The following is a 13,779-nucleotide window of genomic DNA, read 5'->3' as shown; positions in this document are numbered from 1 at the left end:
AACGTAGGAAAGCCTGACTGGAGAGTTAACATTACAGGTCACTTTACAAATAGATATTAGAGTGGTGAGCTCTGTGTGTCATGTGGCATTAGTGTTCTAGTTCAAACCAGACGCTGTTTGTGCTTCTTACAGAATAGTTATTTACCCTTCATGTCACCTGATAAATTAAGAGCACATATTTTTAATTTTCAAAATTTCTTGACATACGAAAGCTGTGACCTTAACTTGGCTTTATTTTGGCCTTGCAAATATTTCCCAATGAGTTACTTTCTAGAGTCCTTTTTTTTACAAATAAAAAGTGAGTTTCCTATCCTGTGTGTGACATGCATGTAAACAAAATGTGATATTCAAATACATACTGCTCATGAAATTTGTATGCAAATGCTTCGTTTTATTTTGTTTATTTTAACTTTTTGTGTCAGAATGGTCCGATGGCTAGCGGCTTGAAACCCCAGGAAGCCAGTGATAGACTTATCATATTTCAGGTGATCTTTTTAGTTTCTTTGACTTTCTATATAACCAAAACCTCAATGTCTTTTATTAAACACATACTTTTTTTCTGCTTAATATAGAGAAGCCCATTGTGGAATATAGTATGTACTTACCTTTTAAAAACTGTGATTTGGGGCTTCCCTGGTGGCGCAGTGGTTGAGAGTCCGCCTGCCGATGCAGGGGACGCGGGTTCGTGCCCCGGTCCGGGAGGATCCCACGTGCCGCGGAGCGGCTGGGCCCGTGAGCCACGGCTGCTGAGCCTGCGCGTCCGGAGACTGTGCTCCGCAGGGGGAGAGGCCACAACAGTGAGAGGCCCACGTACCGCAAAAAAAAAAACCAAACAAACAAACAAAAACAACAACAACAACAACAACAAACAAAACAAAACAAACAAACAAAAACTGTGATTTGGTATGGTTAGCATTGGTTTCTATGTAATTAGTTGTACTCATTTGGTTCTCATTTACATGTGCTCAGAGATCATACATGTTTGCTTATTGGCCAATCTTTTTTTTTTTCATTTGCATGTTTATTCGCATGTAAATCATTTTTGATGAGTTTTCACTTGTATTTTTATTAGAATCAATTTGATAATATCTATCGGAAATATATCACCTATACTGGAGGAGAGGAGCTTTTTGGTCTGGCAGTCACACAGTATCCTCAGCTTCTCGAAATCAAGAAGCAACTAAATCTTCTACAGAAAATATACGCTCTGTACGACAGTGTCATAGAAACTGTAAATAGCTATCACGATATTCTGTGGTCAGAAGTAAATATTGAAAAAATCAACAGTGAACTTTTAGAGTTCCAGAACAGGTGAGAAATTAATGTTTAGCATGCCCAGAGCTAATGAACCTCAAATACTTTCTTCTTTGATAGGCTGTCAGGGTGCTTTTTTCACCCAGATGTTTCGAAAGCACATCATGCTTCATTGCTCTTGTCCACTGACATCACCCTTGTCAAATGCGATGTATTAATTACCCCTGTGTGTGCCTGGCGAGACAAGCACATCCTTTAAACCTGGATGAATCTTGCCAAGGGCTTTCCTGCATCTTAGACAGAGCTGATCTCTATTTATATTACACTTACCAACATTTGAAGTTTATGTTAGGTGATTTATTTGGAATAAAAGCAAGAGCCCTGTGATTTTTCTACATCCTTGAAGTGTTGAACCCCCCCGCCCCACCAAATGGAGGGTCATTTGTTGTACTTTTCCGTTGACAGCCTGAAACACTCTGCTGTGCTTTGTACTTGGTAGGGTCTCAAAACATGTTTGGAGAGTTGAATTGAATTGGGAAGCACCTCTATTCTTTAAAATAATGCCTTTTACCTAATTTTTATGAGGAAATTGAAAAGAGTCATTCCTGGTTGGGAGGAGCAAATTTCTGCAATGTAAAAGTATATTATATTAACAGCATCCTCTGTGTCATGAGATTTAACAATGTGATGGGTACTTGAGGTGACTGTTATTGATGGAAATGCTAGCAGACAGTCTTGGATTGGAGACATTCCAGGCTTATATTCGAATGAACTTTCATGTTGGCTTTTCTTCACAGGTGTCGGAAGCTGCCCCGGGCCTTGAAGGACTGGCAGGCTTTTATGGATCTGAAGAAGACCATTGATGATTTCAGCCAATGTTGTCCACTGCTGGAGCGCATGGCCAGTAAGGCCATGATGGAAAGGCACTGGGAAAGGATAACTGCTCTCACTGGGCACAGTCTAGATGTGGGGAATGAAACTTTTAAGTTAAGACATATCATGGAGGCACCTCTTCTGAAATACAAAGAGGAAATAGAGGTACAATGATTGAGCGTATGATGTGGTGGGAGATTGGAAGGTCCCAGGGGATTTGAGAGTTTTCCTACATCATGGTCTGTTGGTGTAGTACATCATGCTAGAACAATCAAAACTCTTTTCCTGGTACTCAGCTATTATTTCTTCAACAAACGTTTACTTAACAGGTTCTGTGTTAAGTGCTGGGGACATAAGAGTACATTCCTGTGTTTATAGATCATTAAATAATTTGTGTAATTGAATAATTATACAAATGACGGTGTAGTTACAAACTGTAGTAAACACCATTGAAATGGAAGCGTGCTGCTCTCTGAGGGCCTCTAATAGTGCGGTTGACCTCTCTGGGGGTGGGGCGAGGGCGATGAAGTTCAGGAAGACTGGGTGCTGGGTGAATGGGGTGTGCTTGTGTGGTGAGGGGGTAAGGGGCTTGGAAAGTGCAGAGAAGACAATGTCAGGCAGGTGGAACAGCATATGTGAAGGGCCTGAGGTGTGTTTAGGGGACCAGAAGGCCGAGATGTGGAGGTGGGTGAGAGAGGAGACAGCTAAGGTTGGGGAGATGGGGTGGGTCTAGGATGTGTTATCGATTTCAGTCTTTGAAGCAGTCGGTAGCCAACTGGGAGATGTATTTTGATTGGGGGATGACGTGGTTAAATTTGCATTTTGTAAAGATCACTCTGGTAGCTGTGAGGAGACAGAATTGGAAAACGGAAAGGGGGAATTCTGGGAAACCAATTGGGAGGTTACTTGAATATCCCTGGCAACAGATAATGATGTCTCAGATGAGGAGGCAGGTAGTGAAGCTGAAGAGGGGAGACAAGATTGAAGAGATCGTTAGGAGGTAAAATTGGATAGAATTTGATGGAGTGAACATGGTAGGGAAATGGGAGGGGCTAAGGATGAACCCTAGAGTTCTTGCTGAGAGATCTAAGTGGATGATGGTGCTTATGACTGAGATGGGGAATGTTGGAAGGTGATCAGGTGGAATGACAAAGTTCAAAGACTATGAGCTTGATTTTGGGCATGAGTTTGATATTTCACAGATTGTGTTTTGGGTTCCCTTGATGCATCCAAACAGAGAAGCCCAGTAAGCAGTGGGTGTGGGTCTTTCTTGGAGATACAAAAGGTTGCTGACTGCACGGGTGTGGGTATGCTCATCCAGAGAGGGACAAGAAGAGGGCAAGGACAGGTTTAACCAATGGTCCAGGAGAAGATAAACCTTCAGAGAAGACAGGGAGAGTGATCAGAGAGCTGGGAAGAAGTCAGGTTTCTGTTCATTCCCTCCTCTCGTACTGCATTGGTTTGACTTTAGAGTTAAATCAGAGACACATTAAATTTTGAGTCTTTGATGAAAGTGGCAAAATTAAAAGGTTATCACATATCTTTTTTATCCTAATTTTTATTGAGATATAATTGACATTTAACATTGTGTAAGTTTAAGGTGTTCAACATAGTGATTTGGTACATTTATATTGCAATATAATCTCCATTGTAGCGTTAGCTGACACCTCAGTTATTATTTCTTCTAGTGGTGGGAACAATTGAGATCTAGTCTTTTTTTTTTTCCTCTCCCGTTGTGGAGCAGGCTCAGCGGCCATGGCTCACGGGCCTAGCCGCTTCGCGGCATGTGGGATCTTCCCAGACCGGGGCACGAACCCACGTCCCCTGCATCGGCAGGTGGACTCTCAACCACTGCGCCACCAGGGAAGCCCGAGATCTAGTCTTTTAGAAAATTTAATGTTTAGGATACAGTTTTGTTGACTATAATCACTGTACTGTGGATTAGATCTCTAGGACTTATTTATCTATTAGCTGTAAATAGATATAACATCTCTCTCATTTCCCCACCCCCAGCCCCTGGTAACTACCATTCCACTTTCTGTTTTTTTCAAGTTTTTTTTTTTTTGTTGTTGTTGTGTTTTTTGTTTGTTTTTTTAGGATTCCACATATAAGGGCTATCATATAATATTTGTCTTCGTGTGACTTATCTCACTTAACCCAATATCCTCAAGGTCCCTCCATGCTGTCACAGATGGCAGGGTTTTCTTTTTATCATGGCTGAAAATCTTCCACTGCTGTATATCTTTTCTGTCTTCTTTCTTTCTGGAATAGTTTGGTGGGAAATTTTACAAATTAGGATAAATCTATATTATATCTACACACACACACCATTTATTATATTGCAGTTTAGATCTGGAAATGTAAGTATTTATAGATACATATAAAGGAAAGAGTATAGACAGGACCTCTGTTGAACCAAGACTATTTGAGAAGGATGTGTGACTTTCATGTGATAAAATGAGAGCTTACACTTTTAATAGGACATCTGTATCAGTGCGGTGAAAGAGAGGGACATTGAACAAAAGCTGAAGCAAGTGATTAATGAATGGGACAACAAAACATTCACATTTGGCAGCTTTAAAACCCGTGGAGAGCTCCTCTTGAGAGGAGACAGTACATTGGAAATCATCGCCAACATGGAGGACAGCTTGATGTTACTGGGCTCCCTACTGGGCAACAGGTAGGAAAACCATCCTTCTTTCCCCTGAGGTTTGAGAACCATAATAACAAACACTTCAAGGGAAATTAATTTAAAAAATGCAACAATACCCCTCATACAATCTATTCAACGTTAAAAGTACTTGTTTTAATTTTAGCCTTTGGCACGGCATGGATAATACTGTTTTTATTTCATTATCCTCTATTTGGGGGATGTGTCTGAGACCATCAGTTGCACGAAATCATGCACCATGTAATTAGCCACTTGGATCTTGTGGGACATTTCAGCTTTGCTGCTGACAAGCCTCACTGCACAGCTGACAGCTCGACAGGCTCTAGATTCCAGAAGGAAAATTATTCTGAATTTTAGAATAATTACTTCGGAAACCTTTTTGTCAACACCTATGGACTAGAAACTCTTAGTTGTGTACACACTTTAATGAGATGACAGATTAAGATAGAGAATGAAGTTAATTCATAAAAAGAAGTAAAACAGCACAGACAGATACCAGCCTAACATTTGTATTTGATGGTAGCAGCAGAGCTGTCATACTTTGGACGTGCGAGCCAGAGACGCATAAACTTAGATTTCTTTGGTTCAATGCTTCCTCTTGTGCTTTTTGAAATAATTTTTTTGTTCACCAGGATTTTCTCAAATATATGGTAATTGTGTAAGTGTTTGAAATGAGTAATATAGAATATAAAATTAGGTCTTAGAGATTCAGACTATTGGTAACATGGAGTCTGAACTACTTAGAATTTGGTGAGTTTTAATGAATTTGGTTACTGGTCACACCCAACCAGAATTAAGGACAGATGGAAGATAACATACCCTATGGAGGTTGAAGAAGTACACATATACATTAAGTAGACATCCTCTGCGTTAGGAACGGGAAAACTTTTCCTACCAATGGCATTGAACCTACAGACAGAGTTGTATGAGGAACGCATATTCAACAGAAATTTATGGAATACCTGCCACGTGCCATGTGGTCTTCTAGGTGCTGTGGTTAGAAGGGTGAATAAAACAAAGATCTCTGTTGCTATGGACCTATATTCTTGTGACAAGCATAAACAAACAAACAAAAACCCCCAGAAAGATGTGTAGAGTATTAAAGCAATCTGCTTGACACTTAAGAATATGGAAATTAAAATTTTATTCACTAATATGACTAATATTTGAGATGACTTCAAGCCCGTATTATGTTGGACTGGAGAGATCAAGAAAGGGTGAAGAAGGAGAAGAGGAAAAACAACAAAAGGCAGTACAGTTGTTTAGGTGCAGGGTTGTCTACAAATAACAGAAGCACCGCATACAACATCGCTTGAACAAGACTGAAGTTTATGTCTTTCTCAAGTAAAAAAAGTCCCAAGGTTGATGGCTCAGGTAGGAGTGTGGACTCTACCTCATCATCGGGGACCCAAGCTTTGTCTGGCTCACTCTCCATATTTACCAGATGTAGCCCTTCTCCTCCTTCTACCCCTTACATCCAATTCTGCTACTCACTTCCCATCCAGAAGAGTGGTTTTCACACTTGGCTACACACTAGACACACCTAAGGAACTTGAAAAAAATCCCAAAGCCTGGACCACATCCCAGACTGATCAAATCAAAGTTCCTAGGGGTGCGATCCAGGCAGGTATTGGTAGGTTCTTTTGTTTGTTTGTTTTCAGGTATTGGTAGTTTTTAATATTTATTGGATAATTAGAATGTGCAGCTAGGGTTGAGAAATATTGATGTGGAGCTTAATCCTGGGACTGCACATTGCTGCAAAGGAGGCTGGGAAATTCAGTATTTTAACTGGGCAGCTATGCGTCTAGATAGAAATGGGGTTCTATATCTAAAGAAGAAAGAGAAAAAGATATTGGGGGACCACTGTCTGTTTCTGCCTCATGAGGAAAAAGGGAAGATAGATTAACTATGAGAGAGGAAGAAAAGTGGCTCTCAGGCTTTATTTGTGTACATGCAGAAAGCCTCATGCATACATGTACACACAGACATGAGTGGGGTGGACGGGAGTGGATGGGAAGTTGGAAGGAGGCTCAGAAGAGGGCAGGCTAAAGAGAGAGTCCAGATAGTATCATATTTGAAAACTGAATTTGTTGTTCATTCCCTGCCAACGGCTCTGTAATGGCTTCACTTTACATGAAAAACAAGAGACTCCACGGAATAGGCACAGAAGCTCAGTGGAGAGAATGTTATTCCCTTGGCAACAGCAACAATGACCAGAATGATACTGTTCCAGCAGCTGGGTGGAGTCAAGTCTAATGCTTGATCTGCTCATTAGATGATACATCTCCCACTTCTCTATGCCCTGGGTCAAAAGGGAAAAAGTCAGTTTACCAATGCCCAGTATATGGTGATGAATGAATCACTTGGTAGCATCCTTTTAAAAGCCAGCAACATAATCAAAGTTGTAAAGAAATAGGTGAAAATCAGGATTTTTTAAAAAAGACCTCTTCAGTTTGAAAACAACAATAAAAACAAAACACTAAAAAAACAAATTCTGAACGTATTTCTCATTTTAGGTACAATATGCCATTCAAAGGCCAGATTCAAAAGTGGGTGCAATACCTTTCCAACTCAACAGACATCATTGAGAATTGGATGATGGTGCAAAATTTGTGGATTTACTTAGAAGCTGTCTTTGTAGGAGGAGACATTGCCAAGCAGCTTCCCAAGGTCTTAGAAATTTCTTTATGATTTCATTCGGTTTTTAAACTTAGAGAACTATCTAATAACTCAGAATGGCCTTAAAAATGCAATAAATTTCAACCTCTATTGAGCCACTCCTTCTCCAATTTTTTGGTTGTTGCTGTTGAGCTGTTCTTCAAAGAGAGAGAGGGTAATTGTGGAAAAGAGGGGCGTGAAAATGAGAGGAAGAATGCTTCAAAATGGTGAAGTTTTATAGGAAATGGAGGGTTAAAAAACAAAGAATGAATGCCTGCCTAATTGATAGGCTTCAGATAATTTGAAGGTGGAACTTGGAACAGTGCAGAATTAGAGTGGTTATCGTGACAGTGGTAGGATAATTTGTTCTCTACTACTGACAGTTTAAAATAACTCACACTCTACAACATACCAAATTATATCTGTACTGTAAAATGGGGTGGAAATCTGCAAGGAAAAACTCAAGAATTCTTACCCAGTTACCTTAAATTGTTTGCTAAAATTCTAACATGTTAACAATAAATTTGAGTTTTAGAAGCATGATTATGTTGAGTGTTCTCTTCATATAGGTTTCCTTAGCTTTCTCTTTGGTTAGTTTTCAGTTTAATTATAGAGGGCAGACGCGTTAGCCGATTTATCTTTTGGCTACCAGTGAAATGTGTCCATACATTATCATTTTAGGTATTTATTTTTCTTTTATATTTGGGCGTGTTTTTCTTCTTGATGGGTGAAGAGTCTCACATTGGACTCAATGGAAACTTTCACATACAATATTGAAGGAGCTAGGTGGAGTTTCTTGCTCTCATATTTGATAGTATGTGCTCATTGGTAAAATGTAGAAAGTTTTAAGGAAGAAAATCACAATTATTCCTACTCTCAAATTAATATGCACATTTTCCATTTTTCCTAAAAAATCTATTTTTAAAAATTTCAGAATATTAGGGTCACACTATAATTAATTTTGTATCTTATTTTTAAATGTTTGTTTTCTAAATATACAAATAATTCAATGCTCAGTGTAGAAAACTTGAAAAACATAAGATTCACTTAATTTGGAGGTAATTGAAAACAGTTGGGAGGGTGCTTTTCTCCCAAATTATCTTGTGTTGTATTATTATTATTATTTTTAATATTTATTGGATTATAGTTGATTTACAATGTTATGTTAGTTTCAGGTGTACAGCAAAGTGAATCAATTATACGTATACATATATCCACTCTTTTTTTAGATTCTTTTCCCATATAGGCCATTACAAGATATTGAGTAGAATTCCCTGTGCTATACAGTAGGTTCTTATTAGTTATCTATTATATATAGTAGTGTCAATTCCAATCTCCCAATTTGTATTATCATTTTTATACCTGCTTCCTGCTTTTAGTTAACATAATGTAGGTCCCAGGGTTGAGCTAAAGATTCTTATTTAAGAAAGGGGGTGCTATGGTGCAAAAGGCCCAAGTAGAATTGAAATAGAACATGTGTGATATTTCATGTATGCACAGGGTATCCAGAACGGTTACAATTCTGACCTCAGCGGGAGGTATGTGAGACACTCTGTTCTTGGGATCACACACATGTCCAAGAGTGCTTTGTTACCTTGTGCTCATAGGAGGCCAAGCGCTTTTGCAACATAGATAAATCCTGGGTGAAGATCATGACTCGGGCACATGAGATGCCCAGTGTGGTTCAGTGTTGTGTTGGAGATGAAACCATGGGGCAGCTGTTACCACACTTGCTGGACCAGTTGGAAATCTGCCAGAAATCTCTTACTGGGTAAGTTCACTCTAAGCATCCTAGAGATGAAAGGCACCAGAGACATGAGACAGGACTAGCCAAATGGGTGTTCTTTTGCTTAGACTCAATTCATGTCTAACGTTGTGGCATAGATAAAACTGATAGTTTGGAGCCTTATCATCTCTCCAAGCAGTTAGTTACTAACTTTTCTCTGATGTTTAAATTATAGGATTTGTGGCTTCTTCCATCATTGGGACAAGAGCTTGTAAATATTCTCATACAGTCCTTGTTTTTAAAATTAATATACCTGTTTTTCTGATCTCCTTCTTGGGTAAACATCTCAAGAAGCAAAATATTTCATTATACTCAACTAAGAACAATATGAACAGTGTGTAGTATACACAAGCAGTCAAGATTATACAAAAATGAGAGCCTAATCTAATACCTAGCAATATATACTGACACACCCACACCCACACCCACACTTACATATATGGAGACTGGAGGAACTCCAAGAGTAATAAATAATTTTCTTGCCCTTTGGCTAATCATGATAAAATCACTAAGTAGAAATATGTTAAATATGGAAACAAAAGTGCAGCAAAAAAGTAGGGTGATGACAGGTAGAACATTCACTGGGTTTTTGTAACTCCTTGAGGCAGAGAACAGTGTCAAGACCCTTCCTTCCATGCAGCTGGATTTTGTTTCTGCTTCAGTGATAGATTCATTGGATTCTTTTAAGATACAATCCTAAGAAGTGGAATTGTCAGCCTTTAGCTGACATAGCACTGTGCTTGCAAATAAAATAAAGCAAACACAAAACCAAAAGACTCCCTGTGTGTAAATTTTCCTGTCTTCTACAAAGAAAGTACAAATATTTCCAGGTTTAGTCAAATGTATACATTATACTTGTGAAAAATAAGGAAATTCTATCAATTCTGGAAAAAAATAGTCTCCTAATCAGAATATGGACTCCCACTTGGCAAAATTAGTAATGAAAAAAAAATAAAACAAAAACACAGAACAAAACAAAAACATTGAACAGTGTGGGAAAATTATATTCTCTCAAAGTCTTTTTCCTTTTTCCCATCCAGATTAATTTATTCCTAGAAAGACCTGTTTTGTGTGCTTATGAAGTTTATCTTTTCCTCCCCACTTAGGTACTTGGAGAAAAAACGGCTTTGCTTTCCTCGGTTCTTCTTTGTCTCAGACCCCGCTCTTCTGGAGATTCTGGGGCAGGCATCAGACACACACACTATACAAGCCCATTTGCTGAATGTGTTTGACAACATCAAAACGGTCAAGTTCCATGAAAAGGTTTGCCTAATTCTAATTGCTGGCCAGCAGTTTACGTATCTTAGAATCTCAACTGTCTTTATTAAATTGCTCTCCAATAGTGTTTACAAAGATTTACTTCCCTGTCCATTAAATATCACTCGATGACTAAAAAGATACTTTTGGGCCCAATTTGCCTTCAGAACTATGTGACTCCTTAATGTAGATTTGAATAACAAATAGTTTAAACGTGATTAGGAATGCTTCGTATGTAGCATCCATAGCTGCACATGTCAAGTTAACTGTTTAGAAATTCAACAAAACAAAGGAACAAATTGCTCATCCGGTAGTGCCTTGACTGAACAGAATTGCCACAGTGAATTGATTGTTTTAATCAGGCTTCAGATGTTTTTGGCATGATGGTCCTCCATGTTTTTCATCATACTCCACTGAAAACCTTTTCTTTCCTTTTTTTTTAAACACTCCCAACAATTTCTAGAATCCTGGAGTTGTATGGGACCCAAAAGAAGTTATCCAACATGAGGAAGACTATACATTTGCCCAGCTGCCAGAAGATATTGTCTAATCTACCCATTTACCCCAAATTCCCTAAAAAAGTGACCCTTCCAGTTGGATAACATATTCAGTTCCCTTATGGTGTTTCATACAAAGCTTAGTATCATTTATTTATTCATCCTAGAATGCAGTTTGCATCTTTTGAGCAAATACCGTGGACTAGATGTTGTGCTGAACAATGGGGATCTCGTGCTCTGGTGGGGTCTACAGAGTGTAGCTCATGCAGTGGCAGAGCTAGTCCATTGGAGGCCATTAATTTAGGCCAGTCATTTAGTTCAAGGCCCTCTCTGGGTGCCAGGCACGATGCCAGTCCTGGGGTTCCAAGGAAGAATATATCGCAATCCATACTGCAGTTGTTTTTATGCAGTACAACATTCAAGAGAAATTTGGCAATTAAACCATCAATACTTTTGACTTGCTGTGTTTGTGTGATGCACAAGGAGCATGGAAATGCCCACCAGGGAGCCCTAACCTGGGTGTAAGGGGTGTAAGAGAAAGCTTCCTGCAGGAGAATGTGGTGTTTGAACTGATTTTTTGAAGCGGAGTGGAACATAACCAGGCAAGTGGGGTAAGGGATGCACTGTCTGGCCAGAGGAAAGGTAGGTGCAACGGCCCGGGGGTGTGGGCAGTCTAGGATGTCAGAAGTGTGGGTAAGTAGGGGGTGTATTACTTTCCTAGGGCTTCCATGGATTAACACAACAGAAAATTATGCTTTCACAGTTCTGGAGGCTAGACAGCCAGACTGAGGTGTCGGCAGGGTTGGTTTCTACCAGAGGCTCTGCAGGAGAGTCTGTTTGATGCCTGTCTCTTAGTTCCCAGTGGTGGTCAGCATTCCTTGGTGTTCCTTGTCTTGCAGACACATCAATTTGATCTCCACCTTTGTCTTCACTTGACATTCTCCTTGTGTGTCTGTGTCTAGATTTCCTTCTTCTTCTAAGGTCATTGGATTCGGGTCCACCAGCATCCAAGATGACCTCATCTTAACTTGATTGCACCTTCAAACACCCCATTTCCAAATCAGGTCCCACTCACAGGTACTAGGGGTTGGGGCTTCAATATATATTTTTGGAGGAGACAATTTAACCCACAACATGGGGTGATGAGCAAAGGGAAAAGAGGGAGAAGGAGGCATGGACCATATTCCAGAAGGTCAAGTGCATCACACTATGGAATGTACTTCATCATGGACGTGACAAAAGGCATGGGAGGTTTTCAGCAGAGCAGTGACCTGATTTGTGTTTCAGAAAGAGCCTCTGGCTCAGAGTAGGAGGCGGAATGGAAGGGGGCAAGGAAACCAATTTCAAAAGTGATTGCAAAGTCAGGATGGAAAAGGCCAAGTTGCTACAACAAATGGGGTGGGTGGAGAGAAAGAGAAGACCGTATGGATTGAATGGTTAAAAAATTGATCTTTCTTGTAGATCTACTGGATGCATGGGTTGAAAGAGGGCATTGAATTGCCCAAGAAGTTCTTCTTGATGTTTTCCTCAAATCCTGCTTTAGCACCAGGTCTTCATGGTCCTAGAGTGAAGCTTCTTATTGTCTGATTGTACATTGAAGATAATTGAAACTTCCTCATTTTCAGCCTCTGTTCCTAGCAATTACTTCTTAAAAATAAATAACACTGCTTTTTTTTTTTTTTCTTGTTGCTGTTCCTACCATAAGGTTTCTACAGCCAGGGGCAGATCCTGGTTTTGTGGGTCCTAAATCTTATAAAATTATAAATACAAACTTATATTCAGGACCTAGAAGGGTCTGTGCAAGTGAGGGGCCCTGAAACTTAAGGCTCATTAGCTCCTTGGTAGATCACTTCTGTGAACAACTAAGGAGGATTTCATTAATACAGACTAAATCTGGGCCCAAGGGAACAATATTCCACTTACTAGAGAACAAAACAAAAACAAACATTTGCATTTATTTTATAGTTTGCATCACAATTGTTCCTTGGTGTCTGTGGAGAGGATTGGTTCCAGGACCCCAGCAGATACCAAAATCTGTGGAGACTTAAGTCTCATATAAAATACTGTAATATTTGGATATACCTACACATGGTTTCTAGATTACTTATAATACAATACAATGTAAAGATTATGTAAATAGTTGCCAGCATGTGGCAAATTCAAGTTTTGCTTTTTGGAGCTTTCTGGAATTTTTTTTTTTTCAAATATTGATCAGAGGTTGGTTGAGTTTGTGGATTCAGAAACCGTGGATGTGGAGGGCCAACTGTATTTTGTATAACTGGCATGAGTGGCCTGTAAGGCGAGTTGGGAAGTAGGACAGGCATGATTTTTAATGACTAAACAGAAGCAAGAAATTTAGTCTCCGAGATGTGTCTTCCAACATTGAAGGTCAGTGAATAGCACAGCACCATTTGAACCGTATTTTAGAATTCCAAACACTCCACATATTCTCATTATGCCATACTGCATGGAAATTGAAGTGAAATGACCAGACTAGGAGCTGGGTTTGCATTAGAATATATTATGTGCGACCAGCAACTCCTGTAAAGAGAACAATGTTTAGTATAGAATTGGAATTACCTTGTGAGATGTTTGCACTGATCATTTTGACCAGGTCATTGCTAATGTCAACTTGATAATCTCGTGGTGTGGATGACAGGGTCTTAGAGAGTCCTATTTCATCTTGGGAAACTTTAGAGATTCTTTTGATTATCCCATTTGAATTGAACATTTCTCTTAGAAAACAAGTTTTCCCCTCTCCGGTATAGACTATTTGAAATTGA

The 13,779-nt window shown here is 39.4% G+C and overlaps 1 protein-coding gene across 1 annotated transcript in view; it reads left to right on the top strand.

The window, feature by feature from the left end:
- Positions 1–13,779, top strand: part of DNAH5 (dynein axonemal heavy chain 5) — a 262,494-nt gene that overhangs the window by 110,827 nt on the left and 137,888 nt on the right. Inside the window, exons 26-32 of the mRNA XM_059062876.2 lie at positions 423–485; positions 1,073–1,311; positions 2,052–2,292; positions 4,608–4,807; positions 7,315–7,468; positions 9,064–9,227; positions 10,349–10,505. Of these exons, the coding sequence (XP_058918859.1) occupies positions 423–485; positions 1,073–1,311; positions 2,052–2,292; positions 4,608–4,807; positions 7,315–7,468; positions 9,064–9,227; positions 10,349–10,505 (1,218 nt within the window). The remainder of the gene's footprint in view (positions 1–422; positions 486–1,072; positions 1,312–2,051; positions 2,293–4,607; positions 4,808–7,314; positions 7,469–9,063; positions 9,228–10,348; positions 10,506–13,779) is intronic.

Source organism: Kogia breviceps, chromosome 4, assembly GCF_026419965.1.
Source record: "Kogia breviceps isolate mKogBre1 chromosome 4, mKogBre1 haplotype 1, whole genome shotgun sequence".
Classification (NCBI taxonomy): domain Eukaryota; kingdom Metazoa; phylum Chordata; class Mammalia; order Artiodactyla; family Physeteridae; genus Kogia; species Kogia breviceps.
The sequence above is the reverse complement of the archived record's forward strand: the minus strand, read 5'-3'. Positions and strand labels throughout refer to the sequence as shown.